This window comes from Meles meles, chromosome 6 (genome assembly GCF_922984935.1).
Source record: "Meles meles chromosome 6, mMelMel3.1 paternal haplotype, whole genome shotgun sequence".
Lineage (NCBI taxonomy): Eukaryota > Metazoa > Chordata > Mammalia > Carnivora > Mustelidae > Meles > Meles meles.
The window spans coordinates 28,776,977-28,801,471 of record NC_060071.1 but is presented as its reverse complement, the minus strand read 5'-3'; the positions used below and the strand labels follow the sequence as shown (position 1 = coordinate 28,801,471).

The 24,495-nt window shown below is 39.3% G+C and overlaps 1 protein-coding gene across 7 annotated transcripts in view; it reads left to right on the top strand.

The window, feature by feature from the left end:
• The window catches only part of HERC2 (HECT and RLD domain containing E3 ubiquitin protein ligase 2), a 256,284-nt gene that overhangs the window by 110,394 nt on the left and 121,395 nt on the right, over positions 1-24,495 (top strand). For 5 of the 7 annotated variants that reach the window (XM_046007414.1, XM_046007415.1, XM_046007413.1 and 2 more), the window contains exons 24-43: positions 3,055-3,225; positions 3,626-3,729; positions 4,758-4,935; positions 7,101-7,315; positions 7,813-7,945; positions 8,043-8,170; positions 8,263-8,458; positions 10,911-11,044; positions 11,532-11,705; positions 11,784-11,920; positions 12,043-12,194; positions 12,937-13,128; positions 15,169-15,356; positions 16,752-16,944; positions 18,477-18,659; positions 20,586-20,767; positions 21,326-21,473; positions 21,552-21,748; positions 21,982-22,212; positions 23,313-23,451. In XM_046007414.1, coding sequence (XP_045863370.1) covers positions 3,055-3,225; positions 3,626-3,729; positions 4,758-4,935; positions 7,101-7,315; positions 7,813-7,945; positions 8,043-8,170; positions 8,263-8,458; positions 10,911-11,044; positions 11,532-11,705; positions 11,784-11,920; positions 12,043-12,194; positions 12,937-13,128; positions 15,169-15,356; positions 16,752-16,944; positions 18,477-18,659; positions 20,586-20,767; positions 21,326-21,473; positions 21,552-21,748; positions 21,982-22,212; positions 23,313-23,451 — 3,375 coding nt within the window. The remainder of the gene's footprint in view (positions 1-3,054; positions 3,226-3,625; positions 3,730-4,757; positions 4,936-7,100; positions 7,316-7,812; positions 7,946-8,042; positions 8,171-8,262; positions 8,459-10,910; positions 11,045-11,531; positions 11,706-11,783; positions 11,921-12,042; positions 12,195-12,936; positions 13,129-15,168; positions 15,357-16,751; positions 16,945-18,476; positions 18,660-20,585; positions 20,768-21,325; positions 21,474-21,551; positions 21,749-21,981; positions 22,213-23,312; positions 23,452-24,495) is intronic. The other 2 variants (XM_046007419.1, XM_046007418.1) reach the window with 2 other exon arrangements.

The following is a 24,495-nucleotide window of genomic DNA, read 5'->3' as shown; positions in this document are numbered from 1 at the left end:
TCCACTCCCCCTCAGCCCTTGACAACCACCATTCAACTTTCTGTTTCTATGAATTTGATTACTCTAGGTAAGTCATATAAGTGCAATCATATGGTATTTGTTCTTTGGTAACGTGTTTATTTTACTTAGCATGTCTTCAAGGCTCATCTGTGTTGTAGCATATGTCAGAATTTCCTTCCTTCTTAAGGGTGAATAATATTTCATAATATTTCAAATGAAATGGTTTAACCAGTCAATTGTTGATGGACACTTGGGTTGTTTCCGCCTTTTGACTGGTGTGACTAATGCTTTAATGAACATGGGTGTGCAAATGTCTGTCTGAATCCCTGCTTTCACTTCTTTTGGGTATGCAGCCAAAAGTGGAATTGCTGAGTCATATGGTAATTCTATGTTTAACTTCTTGAGGAACCCCACCATGTTTTCCATAGTCACTGTCCCGTTTTACATTCCCATAAGCAAGGTGCAAGAAAGGGTTCTAATTTTTCACATCCTTGACAATACTTTTTTTTTGAGATTATTTATTTATTGGACAGAGAGAAAGAGACACACAGAGAGAGGGAGCACAAGCAGGGGGAGTGGGAGAGGGAGAGGCAGTCTTCCCACCTAGTAGGGAGCCTGATGTGGGCCTTGACCCCAGCATCCTGGGATCATGACCTGAGCGACCTGAGCCAAAGGCAGATGCTTAAAGATGGAGCCCAGGTGCCCCTTTTTTTGGTTTTGTTGATAATAGCCGTCCTAATGTGATGAAATTGTATTACATTGTAGTTTTGATGTGATTTTCCTTAATGGTTAGTGATATTCTACATTTGTTCTTGTGCTTATTGGCTATTTGCATATCTTTGGAGAAATGTCTGTTCAAGTGTTTTTGCTATTTTTGAATCAGGTTTTATTGTTATTTATTGTTATTGAGTTGTAGGAGTTTGTCATAGTTTGTTATATATTTTGGATATATATGATTTGCACCTATTTTCTTCTATGCGTGGATTGACTTCATCTTGTTGATAGTGTCCTGTGATGTTTATTTTGATGAAGTCCAACTCACCTATTTTTTCTTTTGTTGCCTTTGCTTTTGGTGTCCTGTCTAAGACATCATTGCCAAATCCTATGTAATGAAAATTTTCTCCTGTTTTTTTTTTCTAAGAATTCGATATTTTGTAGTTTTAGCTCTTCATTTAGCTCTTTGATCTAATTTGAGTTAATTTTTGTGTATAGTGTAAGGTAAGTGTCCAACTTTACTTGTTTAAACTTGGATATTCAGTTATCCTAGTGCCATTTATGGAAAAGATTGTCCTTTCTCCATTGAATGGTTTTGGCACTCTTGTATGAAATCATTTGACCATACATACATGTGAGGATTTATGTCTGAGCTCTGTATTCTATTCCATTGATCTAAATGTCTGTCTTTATGCTGATGCCACACTGGTCTTTATTATTTCTTCTTTCTTAAGGTTTAATCTGATATTTTTCTGACTTTTAGAGAAATATGTAGTAGCACAGTGATGTTTTTTATAGTGTTTATTATGAGAACACAGATAAAAGTAGGCAGAATAGGATAATGAACCTGGATTTAGAAATATTCCCATTATTAGCCTCTCCTACACTTATCTTATTGATTGATTGAATGAATGGTTGAATCATTTTAAAGCATATCTCTTTAAAACATTTTGACAGATATTACCTGTTAATGAACAGAACGTTTTTTAGTATGGAAACCATAATGTCATTTTCTGTCCAAAATTAATAATGATTCCTTAATGTAACATGTACTCCATGTTCAATTTTCTTGGATTACATAAAAATGCCTTTTTATTTATTTATTTATTTATTTATTTTTGAATCAGAATCTAAACATGTTATGTATATTACATTTAGTTGATATGCTTCCACTCTCTTTTTCCATTAACAGTATATCTCTAGGCCTTTCTCGTCTTCTCTTTGGTCATACTATTTATTTGTTAAACAGGGCATTTGTTCTGGAGAATTGTACATTTTCTGAATTTGGTTGAATGCCCTCTCTTTTTTCTAGTCTAATGTCTATCAGTTACACTCTTTCTGAACAGCTGGTTATATGTATAGGGTTGATGAGATTTGGATGCAGATTTGGATTCAATTTTGATTAGAGTATGTCTGAGGTCATCATGCTGTGTGCTTCTTGTTTCATTGCTTCCAAGGCCTGTGATTCAGGGTGACCCCACCTTCAGTTCAGATGGACCAGGGAGTTCATATACAGTCTGTCCTCTATAATATCCCTTAGTAACCTTAGCCTCAGCTGTTTGGTTAGCATGAGGTACAATTTGCACAGCTAGGACATGATCCTAACTTGATTCTCCTCCTGAGTCCCCTCCGTTTATTATTTTTCAAATATCGAGTTAGTGTCTTAGTACTCTAAAAGTGACTGAGGAGATTTCCTACTTCCCTCCTGCCTCTCTCTCTCCCTTCCTTTATTTTTCCCCTTCCCTTCTCTACTCTCTCCTTTCTTTCATCCCATTATGAATTCATAAAATTTTACTGATTTGATATTTACTAATTCATTTGCTTTTTAGATTTTCCTTTTTCTGATTACATGTATTTAAAAGTATAAATGCCCTCAAACATATATTTAGCTGTATGTGTTGATCTATAGTATTTTCATTATCATCCATTGTATTTTTTTTCCATAATGATTTTTTTCTGGGAATTTTATTTCATAATTTCATGATTTTCAAATGGACAATTTTTATTTTATTTTTGTTACCTATTTGTAATTTAACTGCATTGTAGTCAGTGCATATGCTCTGTAGCTTTATTTCTTTAAAATTTTTAAGATTTGCTTTATTGCTTGGTATATGGTCAGATTTGTTATTCATACCACTCAGGTGATGTTGTTTTGTTATAAATCATTCCATATCTTTAGTGAATTTTTGTTTGTGGTATTAATTATAGCAAGAGGTATATTAATCTCCCATTATGTTTATGGATTTGGCTAGTTCCCTTTGTAGTTCTTTTGCATGATTTGCTCTAGTGGTTTTATCTGTTGATCTATTGATTTATTGATTTTGGTTTCTCTGTATACAGAGTCATTTTTTACAGGTCAGAACTGTAGAAATAATGAGGAGGTGACACAGATACGTAAAGCTGATTTGGAGAACCACAATAAAGATGGAGGCTTCTGGACAGTGATTGATGGGAAAGTGTATGATATAAAGGACTTCCAGACACAGTCATTAACAGGAAACAGTATTCTTGGTAAGGGCTCACTTTCTACTTCATGGTTAAAAGTTGTAGCATGTGCCATTTTGAGCAGAGCATTTGGCTTTTAAGTGAGTAGTTGAGTATTGTTCCAGCCCCCACACCTTTTAATGTGCTGGTAACTTTGGTGTCTATCCTCTCAGTGAATTCAAGCACATTTGAAGAATTTCTCATCATTATGCATTTTTTTGGTGTGTGTTTGTTTCAACACTTGTTGGAACTTGTTTCAAGTCTGAGTTGGCCCAAGCAGCTCTGGGAGAGGGTGAAAGATATTATACTTTGGTAACCCTCACATTGGAGTTAACCAGCCTGATCTATTTCCTACTTGACATTTCTACTATAGGTGTCTAGGTAAATTGCACTGAAGTAATGATGCTTTTTTCCTTTTTTGTTTTAGCTCAGTTTGCAGGGGAAGATCCAGTGGTAGCTTTGGAAGCTGCTTTGCAGTTTGAAGACACTCGGGAATCGATGCACGCCTTCTGCGTGGGCCAGTATCTGGAGGTGAGGCTGGGTGCAGTAGGCATCATGGTGGACATAAGGGCAGACCCTCCCTGTATCTTTGTGATAGGTGGTTTTTGTCCTGAAGTACTGATAGCTGAGCCTTTTGGTGGGGGTAGATATCATTAAGTGACACAAGGTTTAGAGGTTCTTTTTTAATTTTACATTTATTTATGTTAAGATTTATGAAGGACTGGTCTTAAAAAATTATTTAAAAAAATTGTTAAATTATGAGAAATGTGGACAATTTTCCACTCACAAAAAAGAGGTTATTAACCTTTGGTCTTCACAATTTCATTATAAGCTTATGTAGAAATTTGAAATGGCTTACCATCTTGAGATATATTTTTTGGGAAGAACTATCTAGTAGCATAATTCTTTAGAACAGAAATATGTCCCATATATGCATGACCTTTGGAATTTATATATTGGGATTGGTTTTCCAGGTATGGATCCAGAAGTAATAAAATTTATTAAGTGCCACATGGGTAGTAGTACTTAAAGCACTCATGAAGGGAAAGGTTGACTTTGCTTGTGAATTATCATCTGGTATGACTAGCAAAGTTCATTTTCATTTGAACTCTTTCTGACTGGGTTTCCTTTTTGTTAGCATCAATATATTTCTTCCACTTATGTAGTCACAGTTCACTACTCACAGCAATCCTTGTCATATTTTTGTCTTTTGGGGGGTTATTTATGCATGTAACAATTCAGTATATTTTCTGAAGTATTGTTATATAGTCACTCTGGAAACTGCTGCTTGATTTTGTAAGGAATTCTCTAACTAACTTGTTTATTCTGAGGTTTGGTTTTACCACCTTTAGACCTGGTGTGTTTACTGTCTGCTTTGTAAGGTGTGCGTGGTTTGTATCTTCTGTTATTTTGGCAGCAGCATGTGCTCACTGTAATAGGATGTAGAAAGAGGGTGTCTAGAGCACTTGCTTCCCTTCCTGATGGAACTTTGTCTTATTTAGGGATATAAGCTGATGCTCTTTTTGGTTTTATGTTTTTAATTAACCCTATTTTCTCAGACTGATGATGAAATTTATCTTTCCAAGCCTGACCAAGAAGTTGTTACCATACCAGATCTGGGAAGTCTCTCTTCACCTCTGATAGACACAGAGAGGAATCTGGGCCTGCTTCTCGGATTACATGCTTCCTATTTAGCTATGAGCACACCGCTGTCTCCAGTTGAGATCGAATGTGCCAGTAAGAAAAATTTTGCTTTCTGCTAACAGATTAGCAAGTTATTTTAGCTGAGACATAAGTGCCATTTAGAATAGGAGATGAAGAAGCAACATAGTTGTTGGTGAGTAAAAATAAGGATAGTGAAACTAAGAGACTTAACCAATTAAATAGAAATATATGTTGATGGCTTTCATTTGCTCTCATTACCCATGGCAGCAGAGGAAATTAACAGATGCATAGGAAGATCAATCCTGTGCCTGCTCTTTTTTGCCTTCTGTGACAGATGGGCTCAACTTGGCTGTCATCTCCATGTAACATGGATTGGCTCTTTCTATTGGGAATAGCATTCTGTTTGAGGATTGTGTTTTTACTAGACTCAAATCAAATATATATTAGGATTGCAACCTTTTTAATCACCGAAAGTTATAAAATTTCTCCATGTAAATGGATTAAAGTTGTCTTTGTGTATTTGTAGATTTCTCTGTCTACCAACCATCCACCAAGCATCTATTGAGTAAATACTTATGAGTTACTTTGCTAGGTGCTCAGTGTATTAGGCATGGAATTAAACACATCTATGCCTTTAGGTGCTTTTTGTTGATGATGAGCCAGACAGAATAATAATTCAGTACGCAGGGTGACAGAAGATAAAATAGAGACATTTGTAAGTGGTTCTGATGGGGAGGAAAGCCCGGTCAGAGGTGGAGGAATCATGAAATTGGGAGTCCCACCAAACTGGATGTGTGAACCTTCTGGGCATAAACACATGTGTGTGAGGGGCATTGTTGAAAAAAAATCAGGGCTTCCAGTTGCTTGTATATGTGCACTGTCAGGAGAGAAGGCTGGTGGGCAGGGTGGACTTGGTACCTGGTCAGCCCAGCCATCTGGAGCAAGCCCTTGGTGTTCATGCTGGGCATTTTGCTGCCTACAGAGCTTCTAAGGGCGGAGAGGGTGAGGGTTAGACTCATCCTCTCCCTCAAAGATTTGTACTGGGGGAAAGATAGGCTTCTTCTAAATCAGCAAGGAGAGTGGGAAATGAGAAGAGGCAGAGTAGAGGAGAGCAGAAGGTGCTGTGGGCCCTAGTGGAGGGGGCCTAATCCATTCTAGGACATCAGAAGGTACCTTTACAGCAGTATCTTTGAGTGGGTGGGGGGGGGGGTTAGAGTTCTAAATGTGGAGAACCAGGGAAGGTCATGATCAGATTTGTGTTTTAGAATTAATGTGGCACTTTGGAGAATGCTCCTGAATGCTCTAACATCCACATTTCCAGTAAAGGACTGTTGAGTATATTCAGATTTGATTGCTTGGGTTTTAGAGGATTATTTCGATAACACAAGTCACTGAAAAAACTTTGTAGCAATGTACAAAGTGACTTTTCATTTTTTTGGTGAGCCTTTACTCTAGTTATTATAGCAGTTAGAATGAGCATTCACATTTGCACTGAGGAATAGCATGTTCTTGAAGGTCTGGCCATGCCACACACAGGGTTCCTTTATAGTCCACTGGATCTCCAGCGTCCCAAGGATCTGTGTCTTACTAAGATCCTGTGTTATATGTTTAGTAGTTGCTCATTTTTATTACTGGTTTAATGTTCTAGGGAAATGTGGCCTGCCTTGACCATGTTTTTCTTTGTAGAGTCCTTCTCCTGTGCTGTTTTTCTACCTGGATGTTCAGTGTTTTTGTCTTTATCTAGATTTCAGCTCAGTTGTCACTTCCACAGCAAATCCTCTACTGAATCTTTGAATAGTGGAGGTCTTGATGCTATACCTACTGTAGTACTTTTGTAGCAGTTATCCCAGTTCAAGTTGAATGATTACTTCTGTAAATGTTGTCCAAATGGTACTCTCCCTGTTAGAATGCAAAGCCCCAGTCTTCACACAGTATCTGTGGAATCTGTCAGCTCCATGCTTGACCAGGTATCTAAGTAAATGTTGTATTGAAACTATTACGCTGAGTTCTGACACCATGCTTAAGATATAGTGAAGAACAAGAAGTGTTACCTGTTTTCGTGTAGATCTAGGAATTATAAGCCAGTTTCTGAAAATGTTATATGTGAGTCTTTAATATGAATGATACAAAATTTCTCCTTGTACATCAGCTATTCATTTCTTTATCTTTTATTTCAATATTTATTTCTAAATAGTGCAATCAAGTTTCTTTTTAATGTTTTCATATGCACTTTCTAGAATGGCTTCAGTCATCCATCTTTTCTGGAGGCCTGCAGACCAGCCAGATCCACTATAGCTACAATGAAGAGAAAGATGAGGACCATTGTAGCTCTCCTGGGGGCACTCCTGCCAGTAAGTCCCGACTTTGCTCCCACAGACGGGCGCTGGGCGACCATTCCCAGGCATTCCTGCAAGCTATTGCTGATAATAACATCCAGGATCACAACGTAAAGGTGAGTGAGGCCTTCCCGCACTTAGTGTCCTTTGGTTTACCTTAAGACATTGATGTGTGAGGGGCGCCTGGGGGGCTCAGTGGGGTAAAGCCTCTGCCTTTTGCTCAGGTCATGATCCCAGGGTCCTGGGATCGAGCTCCGCATCGGGCTCTCTGCTTGGCAGGGAGCCTGCTTCCTCCTCTCTCTCTGCCTGCCTCTCTGCCTACTTGTGATCTCTATCTGTCAAATAAATAAAATAAAAATCTTAAAAAAAAAAAAAAAGACATTGATGTGTGAATGCCTTCATGTTCTTTGATTGGCTAGCACAGACTTAATTTATTTACATATTATTTGTGGGGCTGGTTTTGAGGTAGGGAGGTTGGTTCAGTGTAGTATGCCAGTGATGTTTTAGAAGGATTGCTGAATGCAAGTGCATCAGAAATTGTGGCATGTAGTTTGGAATTCATGATGGCATGTTAGTGTGGATCTCAAGTTACCTCCAGCTGTTTCTGTTACAGGACTTTCTGTGTCAGATAGAGAGGTATTGTAGGCAGTGCCACTTGACTACACCAATCACATTTCCTCCTGAGCATCCTGTGGAAGAGGTTGGCCGCTTGCTGTTATGTTGCCTTTTAAAGCATGAAGATTTAGGTATGAAGCTTGATATTTTAGCTATATTGTGCATTTTTTGACTAACGTGCAATATGCATTCATTCTTACCCTGCCCTTTTAAAAAATGTTTTTACAGGTCATGTGGCATTATCTTTAGTTCATGCAGGAACACTTGGTATTGAGCAAGTAAAGCACAGAACATTGCCTAAATCAGTAGTGGATGTTTGTAGAGTTGTCTACCAGGCAAAATGCTCACTCATTAAGGTAAGTATATTTTTATTCTCTTTCTTTTGTGCTTTGCAGACTGTTGGTAAAATATTTATTGTTAAATTATCTTTTCATATTTAACATTGTAGACACATCAAGAACAGGGTCGTTCTTACAAGGAAGTCTGTGCTCCAGTCATCGAACGTTTGAGATTCCTCTTTAATGAACTAAGACCTGCAGTTTGTAATGATCTCTCTATAATGTCCAAGTTTAAACTGTTAAGTTCTTTGCCCCGTTGGAGGAGGATAGCTCAGAAGATAATTCGAGAACGAAGGAAAAAGAGAGGTAAGAATGTAAAAGGTAGGAAAGTGCTGTCAAGGTGTGTGGTTTGCCCCCATATAACTGAGTTTGTGATTTGAGTGATACTCTTCACTGCTGGTCAGTACATGTGGATTTCCACAACTCCATAATATTTGTTATGTGTATTTATGATTAAATATATAGATCCTGCTTGTTTTTCCAAGACATCAGATAATGGTGCAACTTTGGGATTGAGGGCGTTATGATTTGGTACCTAGTAAGTTGTTATTGAAGAAGGTAAATACTGTAAGCTTTATTAAATTGATGGGGAAAAGGAAGTTTTTTTTTTAATCACTTGTCCTGGTAAATGAGATTTATGGAAACATTTAATTTTGTAGTTAATCTTGCCATTCTTGTAAAGAAATGCTTTTCCTTTGGAAATATTGAGTATTCTGATACATGGGGAGTTGTCTAAAAAATAGCTAGAAGAGTTACTAATATTTTCAGGAAGCAGCTCAACAGTTGCTGGGATCTGGAAAAGACTTTGTATTAAATAATCAGAATCTGAGTATAAGTACATAAAATATTTTGGAACTTGGTTAATTGTGATTATAAACATATCTACAGAAATTTCTGATTGTATTCTTACGAATTATACTGATTTATTCATAGATCAGCTTATTAAACAATATTAGTTACTGAATTTTTTTTAATTATGAATTTTAGATGGATGTTATGAACAATGATGTCAGGAAAGATTAAGTTGTGTTAGAAGCTATCCTGCATTGATTTTTTTTTTTTTTTTTCTGAATTGATTGTTCTTGAGCAAACACTTAAGCCACAATAATTTGCCTAAATCCTAGAGATGCTCTTGGTCAGCAAATCATGGTAAGAATGCTTCTGAGATCCTCGTGGCAGAGGCACAGGCTGGGAGATGGCCATCTCAGCTTGAGGGAGAATGATGTTCTCACCACCCAGCCATCATCTCCATGGATTCTGAGCTCACATTGTCACCTCTTAAAGTTTTTTGTTTGGGGTTTAAATATTTAGTTGTATGAAGTTTGAAGCTTTTTTTTTTTTTGTAAGAAAATTAAATAACTTATAAATGATCAGTATTACTGATGCTGTGTTAAGGTCACCAAGAGCACCCTTAAATTTAATGATTCACTGGTATGGCTCCGTAGGACTCAGAAGAGCTGTTAAACTCAGAGTTAACGGTTTATTGTTATGAAAGGATACAAGTTAGAATTAGTAAAGGGAAAGGTGCATTGAGGGACATCCAAAGGAAACTGGGCCTAAGCGTCCAGTGGAGCTGCACAGAGCCATGCTTAGTTCTCTCAGCAGTGAGAGACAACATGTGTGAAGGGCCGTCAGCCAGGGATGCTCACCTGCATGGGTGCTCTCAGTTACTAAAGACTTCGGCCTCCACAGTGGAAACAGGTGAGAACCCTAAGTCCCATCGTTAGCATAACCTGTCTGGTCACACTAGAAAATAGGGCCCCAGATCTCAGGCATACAGAAACACTCCTCTCAGGCAGAACATGCCAAGGACTCAGAGCTCAGTTCACAGGAGCTGGCAGAGTGCTAAAGGAACAGTCTTTCTTGGGAATTTGCAGGGTTTGGGCAACCCAGACCTGCTATGTTAGTGTTTTACTGTCCAGGTGTATTATTAATTATGTTGCTTATTATATTACACGCTGAGAAGAAATAGACTAAAAATCTTGAAAGGGAGCAAAAATACAGAAGCAACAGTACATATCACATTACAAATTCAATAGAAATTTCCCTAATTAAATAAAATGGGGAAAAAAAAAGAAATTTCCCTAATTAAAGAGACTAACATAACATAGTAAAAAAAAAGGCATCCACTTAATTCACTTACACAATGGTGAGAGATTCATTGCACTGGTCCAGAGTGAGCAAGCTGTGGTCCGGGGACAAAAGTAGCCTGCTGCTTGCTGTCTACTGTCTACAGCCAGCTGCTATCCACTGTCTACTGCTAAGACCAGTTTTGCATTTTAAAATGTTTTTTTAAAAAAATCAAGAGAATAGTATGTTTGACACATGGAAATTATATGAAGTTTAAATTCTAGCATCCATAAATAAAGTTAGCTGCTTTTCATTCTGCAATAACAGAATTGAGTATTTTCATTAGAGTGAATGGCCAGCAAAGACTAAAATATTCACCATCTGGCCCTTAAGAAAATGTTTGCTGACTCCTGAGCTTCCCTTTCTATAGGGTCTGCCCCATCATAGCACTCTCAGTGCCTTTCTGTTCATGATGTGAAGTGGCAGAGTATTATTATTGAAAGTCATGTGAAAATAATCATGATGGTTTTTTACTTTTTGTTGTTTGAGTGTTTCACTTGACAGTGATATTTACATATTTGTTTGGGTAAAATATTCAAGTCCTTTGGCTTCATGCATATTTAATATATCTTAATTTAAAATTGTTTAAGTAAATGATTTTTATAATAAATGATGTTTTTAATCATAGTTCCAAAGAAGCCAGAATCTACTGATGATGAAGAAAAAATTGGAAATGAAGAGAGTGATTTAGAAGAAGCTTGCATTTTGCCTCACAGTCCTATAAATGTGGACAAAAGACCCATTACAATTAAATCACCTAAGGTGCAGTATTTTCTGTGATATTGAGACTGCCTGAGTAGAAACAAAGAAACACTTTGTCCTTGATTATCTGTTGGACAGAGAGTGTAGTGGGTTACTGAAAGTATGGGTGACATTCCAAGTCACACTTATGGTGTCCTGGTCAGATTGATAGCTGGAAAAGTGTTCACTTTTGTGTTTAGTGGTACATTGTATCATTATTCATTTATCATTCACTTGCTGAATGTATACTTTGCTCCAGAAACTGTCCTGGTGTCTTAGGGTATTAATATGTTTGATAATTTAACTTTGGATGCCATGTTTGTCTGTTCCAAGGTACATAATTATAGAGATTATAAATTCATTTATAAGCTTATTTATGGCATAGTTATTTTTGCCATAAATTACTTATTAAACATAAAGTATTTTACCAATTTTAACCTATTTGCATTTATTTATATTTTATTTGAATAATTGTAAGCTAATGATGAAAATGGTTTTCCTTTGTCAGGATAAATGGCAGCCGTTGTTGAGTACAGTTACAGGTGTTCACAAATACAAATGGTTGAAGCAGAATGTACAGGGTCTTTATCCACAGTCTGCACTCCTCAGTACAATTGCAGAATTTGCCCTTAAGGAAGAGCCAGTGGATGTGGAAAAAATGAGAAAGTGCCTATTAAAACAGGTAAAATTTGCTAAGAACATTCTTTTCTGCATAGGATAATATACACAACACTTAACTGTATGCATTCATGTTTTACAGTTGGAGAGAGCAGAGGTTCGTCTGGAGGGGATAGATACAATTTTAAAACTGGCAACCAAAAATTTCTTACTTCCATCTGTACAGTATGCTATGTTCTGTGGATGGCAAAGACTTATTCCTGAGGGGATTGATATAGGGTAAAACTTCATAACATTTGTTTCTTAATTAAGGGAAACTGTGGCAACAAAGCATTATTCTACTGAAGTTAAAATTAAATCTGGCAGTGTTCTAAGTAATATTCTTTATCTTTGTTTGAAAGGGAACCCCTTACAGATTGTTTAAAGGATGTTGATTTGATCCCACCTTTTAATCGGATGCTACTGGAAGTAACTTTTGGCAAGCTGTATGCTTGGGCTGTTCAGAATATTCGAAATGTTTTGATGGATGCAAATGCCAAATTTAAAGAGCTTGGTGAGTTGAAAAAGAAATCTGATGCTGAAAAGGCTGTTTTAAGGTTGCTGTTGAATAATGTCAGTGATCACATTAGCATTATTTTATAGTTTGACTTTTAATTATATGTTGTAGAAACTTGCAGATGCTGCTTTTTGCTCTTTGAGAAGACTTTAACAACTTTGTACATTAGAAGAATAATCTTAAAATTTTTTTTTTTTCAAATTCAATTTAGCTATATAGTGTATTTGTTACAGGGGTACATTAGAATAATTAAGCTGCTTTAAGCTTTCTCAGATTTTAAACAAAACTTCCAAATTCAGCAAAAGACACAATTTTGTAGTTTTATAATATTAAGCTTTTACATTCTAACATTTTCATGTGTATCATTGATACCATATGCCCTAAAGTGTATATCCTGTATTAATACTTAATTTCTTGGATAGTGTAAGTACCTGCAGAAAAATGCTAGGATTGGTCTTGTGGAAGAGAAGTGAAATATGACTCCTATATTTGAAATGAAATGAATAAGCCACCAGAGACATTTAGAGGAGCAGGTGATAAGTTTTACAGACAATTGAAAATGGCTATATGTGGATTGATGGTGGTAGGATTATTACAAAGTAATGCACAGCTGCCTGATGTCCATACACTTTGGAAACCCACTGAAAAACAGAAATTTTTAAAAATTGCTACTGCTTTTAGCATTATGTGTGCTTTTATTTTCACACAAGAAATTTATGTAGGTGCCACTGCTTTTTAGGCATCCAGCCTGTCCCCCTACAAACCATTACCAATGAGAATCCATCAGGACCAAGCCTGGGGACGACCCCACAAGCTCGCTTTCTCTTAGTTATGCTCAGTATGCTCACCCTGCAGCATGGTGCGAACAACCTGAACCTCCTGCTGAACTCTGGCACACTCGCCCTCACACAGACAGCACTTCGGCTTATTGGTACGTTGGCATTGCCTTAAGTTGTTTATGAAAATGTCAGGATTTTTCCTTCATGTCTTTCTCTCTCTTTATAAACCTTTTTTTAAAATTGTAAAATAAAAATAACATAAAATTTACCCCTTTAACAATGTTATCATTCAGTAGCATTAAGCACATCCATAATGTTGTACAAACATTACTACTGTCTAGTTCCGTAACTTTTTTGTCACCCAAAATGGAAAGCCATACCTCTTTAGTGGTGATTCCTGCTTTCCCACTCCCCCAGCTTTTGACAACAACAAATCTGCTTTTTATCTCTATGGATTTTCCCATTTTGGGTATTTCATATAAATGAAATACAATTTTTAGCTTTTTGTATATTGATTTTCCTTGATCAGGGTTGTTTTTCTTTCATAGAAGAAGTTATAAGCACATAATATTTTATATTAATTTTGTGTATGTATCCAGATACAAGAGCCACAAAATACAAAACCACTTGGAAAAAAGGTCTCCTTTTGTCTTATTATGAATGTATTCAAGCCCTTTACAGTAAATTTGGCATTTGCAGGGTTATAGCTGTCAGGGGAGAACCTACCTGGAATGCAACCCCTGCCCTTCTTAGGGCCTCACTGAGGCACCCACTGGGTGGGTTGAAGAAGCTTTGCCCCAGTAAAACTGGGCAAAAGCTTTACTTTATCTAAAGCTTTGTTCCAGCCCTGGGAATTGAATAACCTTTTTTCCTCTGTTTTGGAGAAGAGAGGATCATGAACTTTGTACATTTTTGACCCACCAAGCCCACCTTTGGGAATGTTTGGGCACGTTTTCCTCCCCCTTGGAAGAACAAAGACTGAAGGAATTGCTTGTGCCGTGTTCCTCCCCCCCACACCCCCGCAACCAGCATTAGCCAGCAAGGCCAAAAGCAGCCAGGGGAATCCAGCATGCTGACTCCTAGGGTTAAATTTTACTATTTTAAAATTTGTTCCTGTATTTTTCTTCTTGTAGCTGATAGCTCAACTTCTGTTTTATACTATAGATGATTTCACAGCAATTAGGGACCAAATATTCATCATGCTCTACCCCTTTATTCTTCCTTTTATCAAACAATCCTTTTGCAGTATTTCAGCAAGTTAGGGTTGTTCTGGAGTATCCCATTGCTGCCATCCCTGTGCCAGGGTCCCTAACACCACTCCCAGATTCAATGATTTGTGAGGAGACCTCACCGGACTTAGTGTATAGTCATACTGAGGGCTAAGATTTACTACAGTAAAAGACTAGAAGGCAAAATCAGTGAAGGGAAGGGCACATGGGAAAAGTCTGGGAGAAACTGACACAAGTCCTTTCCTGGTAGAATCACACAGGATGAACGTCATTCCCTTAGCAAAGAGTTGCGAATACATGTACGAAATGTCTGCCTAGAAAGTTCAGAGAGTTTGTACTGGGGCCTGGCACATAATGCAAGTTCTAGATTCCCAGAAGGAAGCAGGTTTCAGCAGAGACCAAGTTGTGCCAACAGTTCAGGCACAGTGAAGTCTCTTACAAGTTAGGGAAGGGTGGGAGCCCTCCTGAACTCCAGGTTCCCAGATACCTGCTGAGGGCTGCCTTGCAAGCAGTCTTTCCTAAGGATAGCAGTATCAGGCCTGCTGGTCTTAGCTCTTTTATGCATGGTACCATAATTAAAGTTGGTTAGTTTCTCATTGTTAGACATTTAGATGGTTATCTTTTGTTTTTCTATTCTAATAAAAATATGTGATGAGAGTTTTTCTAACTTAATTATTTTGCTTTTTTTGAGGAGGGGCATAATTCCTAGTAGAGTAAGTGTCTCTGTTACTCGTTTTTTATCTTTTATATGTTCTGATACATATTTATATACTTGGTTCTTTTACCATTTTAAATTCTCATCAATAAATCTTTCATGGTATTTATTGTATTGATAAAATAATACAGTATACACTATAAATTCTTAAAAATTATCTTCAGTACTTACTCAGTTTTGAAAAAGTATTAAGATTAGGAAGCTGTAACTACTTACTATCTCAGTTGCTGTGTTTGATGTTCTGATAGGTCCTAGTTGTGATAATGTTGAAGAGGATATGAATGTTTCTGCCCGAGGAGCTTCTGCTACAGTTTTGGAAGAGACAAGGAAGGAAACAGCTCCTGTGCAGCTTCCAGTTTCAGGACCAGAACTGGCTGCCATGATGAAGATTGGAACCAGGGTCATGAGAGGTGTTGATTGGAAATGGGGTGATCAGGTACTCAGATTTGATTTTAAACACATTAGGGACACCTTAGTCACTGCCCTTACTTGCATGCTATTAGTGCATAGAAATTGGAATGAATAACTACCTTAACTTAGTGCCAGTGCAATTGACAATGTTGGTGATGTAGTTAGTTCGTGGGCAGGTAAATGGAGTCAAAACAAGTAGAGAGTAACAGTGGCTATAGGGGCACCTAAAGTAGGGTCAGGTCTTCAAAGGGTAATGGCTATTTTCAGAAAACTCCTTGGCATGGGCTCAATTTGAGGGGCAGCCCACAGTAGGAGCATGAGTAAGCAGGAGAGAGCAAACCGCATCTTAATAACTGAAAAGTTACTTATTGCTGAAAGCTGTGAGGCAGAAAAACCCAGGTGCTGCCTCTGGGAGCTGATACGGCCATGTGTCCATTAAGTGCCCCAACCTTGCAGTTTTAGGTGTACCAGTTAGGCAGTGGCCATTTCTATTTCTCCTTGTAGCATATCACTTCCAAGCTTCTGTCAGGTCTCATGGGGTAGAGATTGTGGGGACTGGTATCTGTGTCATTATCATAGTTACTAATGAAGGACAGTGCTCACCTTCCTCCAGTGTAGTGTTTTTGTCATCTCTAGGTTTTCTCAACCTCATTTTTTAAGCATGGGCCTCATCCGAATTATCTCAGAAGTGTCCTGGAACAGGTAGCGGCATCTTTTTTTTTTTTTTTTTTAAAGATTTTATTTATTTATTTGACAGAGAGAGATCACAAGCAGGCAGAGAGGCAGATAGAGAGAGAGGAGGAAGCAGGCTCCCTGCCAAGCAGAGAGCCCGATTCGGGGCTCAATCCCAGGATCCTGGGATCATGACCTGAGCTGAAGGCAGAGACTTTAACCCACTGAGCCACCCAGGCGCCCCCAGGTAGCAGCATCTTAAAAACAGCTTTCACTCATAGTGTCCTGGCATAATATAACAGCATCCTAAAAACAGCTTTCACTCATGGAAATGAGAGACAGGGTTTCCATTTTAGGTTCCAGAGGGAAGACTGAATAAGAGGAATTGAGAAGATGCAGGTGTTTGTTTCAGGTTTCTGGTCTTTTGAAGCCCTGTGGAGGGGATTGAAGAAACCAAGGAACAGGGTACCAGGACTAGACTGGAAAGCCTCATCTCTCCATTGGCTTAGGGAGCATGCTAATTTAGAAGTTGCTTTTCCCACTTAACTTTTTGGTAAAAGAGCATGAGCAAGTTACTTCCTGATGTTTGATTTAAGGTAATGTGCGAGCTGTGCATGGGGCAGGTGGGTTTGGAGCAATCTGTGGGCACAAAGTCTGTGCACAGTAACATGACAGTCCTTACAGGCTCTGTCTGTGTGACAGAATAGGCATATGCTCTCTTAACTCATCTTTGTTTTGGCTTCCTCAGGATGGACCTCCTCCTGGTCTTGGCCGTGTGATTGGTGAACTGGGAGAGGACGGATGGATCAGAGTCCAGTGGGACACAGGCAGCACCAACTCCTACAGGATGGGGAAGGAGGGGAAGTATGATCTCAAATTGGCAGAGCTGCCGACCTCCACACAGACCTCAGCAGAGGACTCGGACACAGAGGATGACTCTGGTCAGTGCCTTGGGGCTGTTTAGTCTGGGGCAACCTGGCAAGTTGTGTGCTAATGGCAGCTGACCATCCTTTTCATTTGGGAATGAGAACAGTGTCAGGACTAACCTGTGGACCATGGTCTGTAGTTTTGGACTTGACTCTGAAAGTTCAGTTTAAATAAGCCCCAGGTGATTCTGATGCAGGGGTTACAAGCATGGATCTAGTAACTGGCAGCCTGACTGAATTGACTCTCTTGCTCCCTTTGGGGACAGTGCAGCCCCAGATGATTCTGAAGCAGGGGTTAAAAGCATGGATCTAGTAACTGGCAGCCTGACTGAATTGACTCTCTTGCTCCCTTTGGGGACAGTGCAGTAGGGTTTGGCAGTGTAGGGCTGGCTGTCTTCACCTCTGGTGGACCTTCTTGGTTGGCTCTGAATCTGTGTGTGAGGTGGTGAGCCAGTGCCTGGTGAACTAGGAATAATGTGGACTTTGTCAGTACTTTATTGCCTTAAAGAAACTAGAGGTGAGAATTTGGAGTGAACTCAGAAAGTGAAATCCTATCTAAGGAGATCCACGCTTTTGGGAGGAGGACTTCATGACATTTTTAGATGTGTCCAACAAACATTGGGATGTATGAATGAAGCTTCCCACAGCTAGTCTCGGTGAGACTGTCCAGGAGGCCAGAGCTGATTCTTGGGGCTCAGGTGCTGGCTGTATGCTCTGCATGATCAGACTCTGGAAGTCATTTGTATGGTCAGGGGAAGAAACCTGAGAGGCCGAGCTCAGTAGAGAATGGGTGGTGTAGAGAGTAGAAAAGGCTATGTTCCATCCATGTCCCTTGTGGGGGTCCAGGCCCCCTCAGATGTGAACAGGTGATGCCTGCCTTTTGGGGCTGTTGGGAGTACCATATGTGAAACCTGGAGTCACATGTAGATAGTCAGAGCTGGTTTTGCTTTCACTCAGGGAAGTCAGGGCCTGAGCAGACCTGGCTAAGTGAAAGAACTGTCGCTCTGTTATTATGTGCCTCCTTGTCAGAAAGTCAGTGCCTTGGACGCATGAGCCTCTGGTTCCTCTCCATGACTCAGGCACTTCCATCTTCATCCAGGGCATAGCTAACTTGTTAGCAAGCAACTCTTGACATTTGATAAGTTGTCTTTCTAAAAGAGTAAATCCCCGAGATTGTTATAGTACTTCTGAGCTATGTGCAGAGATTGTTTAAAAAAAAAAAAAAGTAAAGTCTAAACACTGTTATGCTGAAGCTAAACAAATAAAAAAAAAAGAAAACAAAAAAGAAAACATACACATAAAAAAAAGTAAAGTCTAATTTAGAAGGCTTATTTTCTTTGAGGAAGGTGGGAACAGAGATGATTGGGGTGTTTAGTGCATTCTCAATGCCATCTTTTCTTATAAAGAGCCATTTTTCTTTCCACAGTAAAAATCGTGATATGAAATTCCTTAGAAGACTGTGTTATTAAAATCCCTTAAATTACATGCAGGGACATTTTCCAGTACTATTTGGGAGTGTAGGTTCTTATTTTGATTCTTTATTCCAGAAGCTGAACAAATTGAAAGGAACATTCATCCCACTGCAATGATGCTTACCAGTACTGTTAATTTATTGCAAACTCTTTGTCTCTCTGCTGGAGTCCACGCTGAAATCATGCAGAGTGAAGCCACGAAGACCCTGTGTGGACTGCTGAGAATGTTAGTGGAAAGTGGAACGACGGACAAGACATGTATGCAGTGAATAATTGTGGGCCTACAAAGTACTGGGGCTATGAAGTTGGTGTGTGAGCATGTGTGTATGTGAGTGGGTGTGTGCATGTGGGTGAGTGTGCATGTGTACTAGTGTCCTAGGGCTGCCATAACAACTTACTGCAAATTTGGTTAGTTTGCTTGGGCTACCACATGAAAGTACTGTACACCTGGGTGGCCTAAAATTTTTCCTCCCTGTTCTGGAGGCTAGCAGTTCAAGATCAAGGTGTCAGCAGGACTGGTTCCTTCTGAGAGCTCTGAGGGAAGGATCTGTTCAGGCCTCTAGCCTAACTTCTGGTAGTTTGCTGGCAATCTTTGGCATTCCTTTGTTGTAGATTATTGCCCTCATCTTCACCTGTGTATGTGTCTGTCTCCAAATCTCACATTTTTAAAGGACACTAGTCATAATTGGATTAGAGACCCACCCTAATCTAGTTTAACCTCTTCTAAATGAATTACATCTTCCATGGCCCCATTTCCAAATAAGTCACATTCTGAGATACTAGGGGTTAACTGTTTTAAGGAGGGAGAGGAAATAATTCCGCCCATAACAGAGTTATGGAGCCTCACATTTTTGGAGACCAGAAGTCCAAAATCAAGGTTTTGGCAGGGTTGGAGACCAGAAGTCCAAAATCAAGGTTTTGGCAGGACTGCATTCCCTGCAGAGACTTCAGGAGGGGATCCTTTCTTGTCTCTTCCCAGCTTCTGGTAGCTCCAGGCAGTCTTGACTTGAGGCCACAGCACTCCAGGCTCTGCCTTATTTTCACACAAAGGAGTTCTCTGTGTCTTTTTGTGTCCCTTTCTGCCTCTTATAAAAACTTTCATTGGATTTAAGGTCCACCGTGAATCATCTGAATCCTCACTTTAAGTACATCTGCAGAGAACTTACTTACAAATAAGGTCGCGTTCTGAGGTTTTGGGTGAACATGGAATTCTGGGGGATAGAGTTCAACCCACTAAAATGTTCGTATGTGAGTGTGAAGAGAATGAGTTGATGAATTGGGAGGAGTGAGTGCGTGTGTAAATGTGAGAGTGCTTGAGGGTATGTGAGTCTGGGTGTGAGTGTGTGAGAGTTTGTCTCTGAATGAGACTGAGTATTTGAGTGGCTACAGGTGTGAGTGTGAAGTAGATGACTAATTATGGGTATGTTTGTTTATGAGTAGTTATGAGTGATTATATGTGAGTATATCAGTGGCTATGAGAATGAGCATGTATAATTGTGGTTAAGGGTGTGACTGTGTGAAAGTCGATGTGTGTGTGAGTGTATGTGTGTGACTGAGTGCAGGCATTAACGTGTGTCTGAAGGCAGTGCTCCTGGGAGCCTAGAGAGCAGGAGAGCTGGGCCCTGGCAGGTGGGCCTCTGCCAGGAAAGAGTGGAAGCTTGGGGTGCCCATTGAGAGGAGACCTGGAAGCCAGGAGGAGCAGACAGGGTCAGTTGCATCAGTCAAACTAGATAAACCTCATGAAAGTCTCCTAGTCTTGTTCTATTAATACAGATTTCTTAAACTTGGATTGGAGATTTGTGGTGCAGATTAAATGTAAACAAGATGATGGGAGATATTTAAACACATGAGGTTATAAAAAATATACAAGATACACTCTTACTGGTAACTGCTATTTGAATAGTGAATCATTTTCTACTGTCTAGAAATAAAAAGTACTTGAAACTTCTTGACTGGTTTGAGTTACTCACATACTTTAAAGGCTTTAAGAGTGTTGTAAAGTGTTCCTTGAGCTAACTACAGGGTCTTCTCCCATTGCTCTTACTTTGAATGAATGAAATTGTAATATATTTGTGAAGTAGGTTATTTTTGAAAATAACATGTTAAGTAAATTAAAAGTGTAGATTGTATTGAGTATTTATTTCTAGAAATTTGGTGCCAAGCTAGTTTGTTTCACTCTGGCAGCTTCCCCAAACAGGCTGGTGTGCCGGGAACAGCACCGGAGCTGGTGCACGCTGGGCTTTGTACGGAGCATTGCGCTTACACCACACATGTGTGCTGCCCTCAGCTCCCCACAGTGGATTGCCCTGCTTATGAAGGTCGTGGAGGGACATGCACCTTTCACTGCTGCCTCACTGCAGCGGCAGGTAATTATGACGCTGGTCTGATTCTGCTCAGTGTGAGTTTTGGGACTGTATGACCCTCTTAAGAGGTGACATCAAGATACCCATGCTCCTAGTCATTATAATTAGGTGCCAGTACTCAATAATGAGTGCAGAAAAGAACTGGAACCAACCCAAAGTAGATTTTCTAGTCCAAGGGCTGAAGTTTTTTATTATTTTAAATTGATTAAGTTGCTAAACTGTAGTTGACTTGCTTTTCTTTGAAGTGATAAATCCTGCCAGCTGCTCTTACGTGCCTCATAGGAGTTATAGTATAATTGTCTTTAGAAGAATTAAGCTGAAAAGAATTACTTTTTAATTAAATAGATATCTGCATCTGTGATGTACCTTTTAAAAAAACCCTGGTAATCTGTATCTTTAATCAACTTAATTACCTGGTTGGAAAATAATGAATATCTGAATTTTCACATAATTAATTGCATTATAGGAACAAAAAAAGTAAGTAAAAATCTTATTTCTTAATCTAAAATCACAGATAGTGGTTTTCTTTAATGTTTGCCATTTTAAATTGTCTTTTATCAGATCTTAGCTGTGCATTTACTGCAAGCAGTGCTTCCATCATGGGACAAGACTGAAAGGGCAAGGGATATGAAATGCCTTGTGGAAAAGCTATTCGGTTTCCTGGGCAGCTTACTTACCACCTGTTCTTCAGATATCCCATTCCTCAGAGGTGGGCAGCTTTCCTTATTTGTGTCCTGGTTAAGTGAGTAGGGCATCATGTAGCTCCTTTCTCATCTGTCTGTTTCAGAATCTACTCTGAGGCGACGGAGGGCAAGGCCACAGGCCTCTCTGACTGCCACCCATAGCAGCACCCTGGCAGAAGAGGTGGTGGCACTGCTCCGCACGCTGCACTCCCTGGGTCAGTGGAATGGACTCATAAACAAGTACATCAACTCACAGCTCCACTCTGTCACCCACAGCTACACAGGAAAGCCATCAGAGGGGGTGGGTGCCGTGTTTTCAGATCTGATAATTTCTTTCTGTAAAATGTTGATTTAAACTTTAAATTATCTTTTTAAGTGACAAGTATTTTATTTAAAGATATTTTAAAATATATTTTACTGGAAATAACTGTTGAAGAAACTAATATAAAAATGAACTTGGTTTAGCTGTAAATGTGTAAGAAATAGGCAGCATTCTGGGCTCTCTTCTTCAAGCTGGCTATTTGTCTGTATTAGGCCCTGTTAGAGGACTACTTTCCTGACTCTGAAAACCCTGAGGTGGGGGGCCTCATGGCAGTCCTGGCTGTGATTGGAGGCATTGATGGTCGCCTGCGCCTGGGGGGACAAGTCATGCACGATGAGTTTGGAGAAGGCACTGTGACTCGCATCACTCCGAAGGGCAGAATCACCGTACAGTTCTCAGACATGCGGATATGTCGTGTTTGCCCATTGAATCAGCTGAAACCAGTAGGTGAACTTGTGTTCAGTTACTTGGTAATAAGGCAGAGGAGTTTTTTTGTTTTTTTAAAGATTTTATTTATTTATTTGAGAGAAAGAGAGAAAATGAGAGAGAGAGAAGAGAACATGAGAAGGGGAAGGGCCAGGGGGAGAAGCAGACTCCTTGCCGAGCAGAGAGCCCAATGCAGGGCTCAATCCCAGGACTCCAGGATCATGACCTGAGCCAAAGGCATTGCCCAACCAGCTGAACCACCCAGGCACCCAAGGCAGAGGAATTTTAAACTAGAACTGGGTTCTAACATTAGTGCTAGAATAAACTTCATTTTCATAGTTTGTGTCTGGAATCTAGGAAGTTATGCAACCCGAGGAAAGCTATCTGTCTACTCTCGTTTGCTTTGTGCCACTGTGATAAATAGGGCCTGTGTCATGCTGTTACATGGATTAGTAGTTCATGTCTTATTTTAGTCACAAAAGACATAAAAGGGCATTAGCAACATAGAAGATACTTGTAACTATGTTAGTTTTGATTATCTTAAAATGCAAATTTTGAAGTTTATTTTTTATGGAACAACTCAACTTTAAAAAAAACCTAAAGATGATTCCTTAAAAAAATGACCTTTCTTCATGTAGAAAATGCTTATTAATTGTGTTGAGTGACATAACTTATGTAGCAACTACTGTCATCTTAAATCTGTGAGTTAGGGTTGTATAGGGAAAGTGAGTGATTTATATTCAATGTGATTTAAGTGTAGTCAGACTATCTGCCTGTAAAATACTATTTCTGATATTACAGAAATGAAGATATGCATGTTGTAGAAAATTTGAAATGTGTAGAAAATGCTTAAGAATATAATAAGGGCTACCCTGACATAATTATTGTTGACAAGTTATTAAAGAAAAAATCAATTTAAGTTATATTTACTATACATACAAATCTCTATTTTGCCTTTAATGTCATCTTTTTAAAATTATTATTCTCAGATATAAGAAGACTTACGCATATGTGTGATAATTTCTGAATTAAGATTCATCGTTATGATAATTTTCAGAACATTTCATTTGCTCATTTCATTGGGCAGACTTTGAAGATTTCTGTGTTCTTGCTTTAGCTCCCTGCTGTGGCATTCAGTGTCACCAACCTGCCCTTCACAGAGCCGATGCTGTCTGTCTGGGCTCAATTAGTAAACCTCGCTGGAAGCAAATTGGAAAAGCATAAAGTAAAGAAATCACCTAAGCAGGGTTTTGCAGGTCAGTAAATGGTGCTTCTTGATGGAATAGTTAGTCTTAACTGGCATTGATAGGACAATGTTTGGCATCTTATCAGAGCAAGTTCCTGCCACTGCCTAAGTCTTTGGGTTCCAGTGGATTGACCATTTGTTAAGTTACAGTGGACGTGAAACCTTGAATGTGGTGGTAAGAGTGTGTAATATAAAGAATGACAGCACGGTGGGAGTGGCCCCTGAAGAGTCCCAGGTTTCCCTCCAAGCCTGTTTTCCAGTACCAGCATTTATTCTGAACAAGCTTTTGAAGAGGAATCTGTTCTCTCTTCCTCCTTGTTAACCACCCCCAGCCATGGCCCTTTGGCTCAGTTGCCCTTTTGGAGCTTTGTTCTTGACCTTATCACCCCCTGACCCAGTAACACCTGCATGTTTGGACCCGCCTTGCATCGTATTTCTGGATGTTGGGCTAAGACCAAGGTCACCTGTGCTTAAAGCCTTCTTTCCTTTGGTCTGGAATAGTGCTTCCTTAATTTTCCTTACACTGCTCCTTGCATGACCTTTAAGAGTTCTTCTCCTTGACTATTTTTTGCACATTGGAAATTCTTATGGTTTTCTCCATAAATTCTGGCTCGTTGTGCCCACTTTTATTGAGTTTTCCCACCCAATTCTTCCTATTTTGGTTGCTGCTGCAGCATTTATGATGGTGACTACCTTTAACTCTGGATATCCAACTCACATCTCTAACTGAAGGGCCATGTGCATGTACACCACAGCATGTTCAGAATTCCATTAACCTTGTCCTTTGGTCCCCATTTCCCATCACAGTGAATAAACCTGCATGCAGGCAACCTCTGCTCTTCCATCCTCTTCCATCCCATATTGCTATGCTGCCTTCCATGGCTTCCAACCCGTCCTTCCTTGAAACACTGTTACCAGCACTGTAGTCCAGCTGTTCTTGTGGTGGGCCTGCCTCTTTATGGCAGCTATCTTAGTTTCCTCCTCAGTCTGCTCTCAGGCACCACTGCAGTCATTTGTTTAGAGAAGACTCCAGGGAGTGCCATGATCTTGTTGA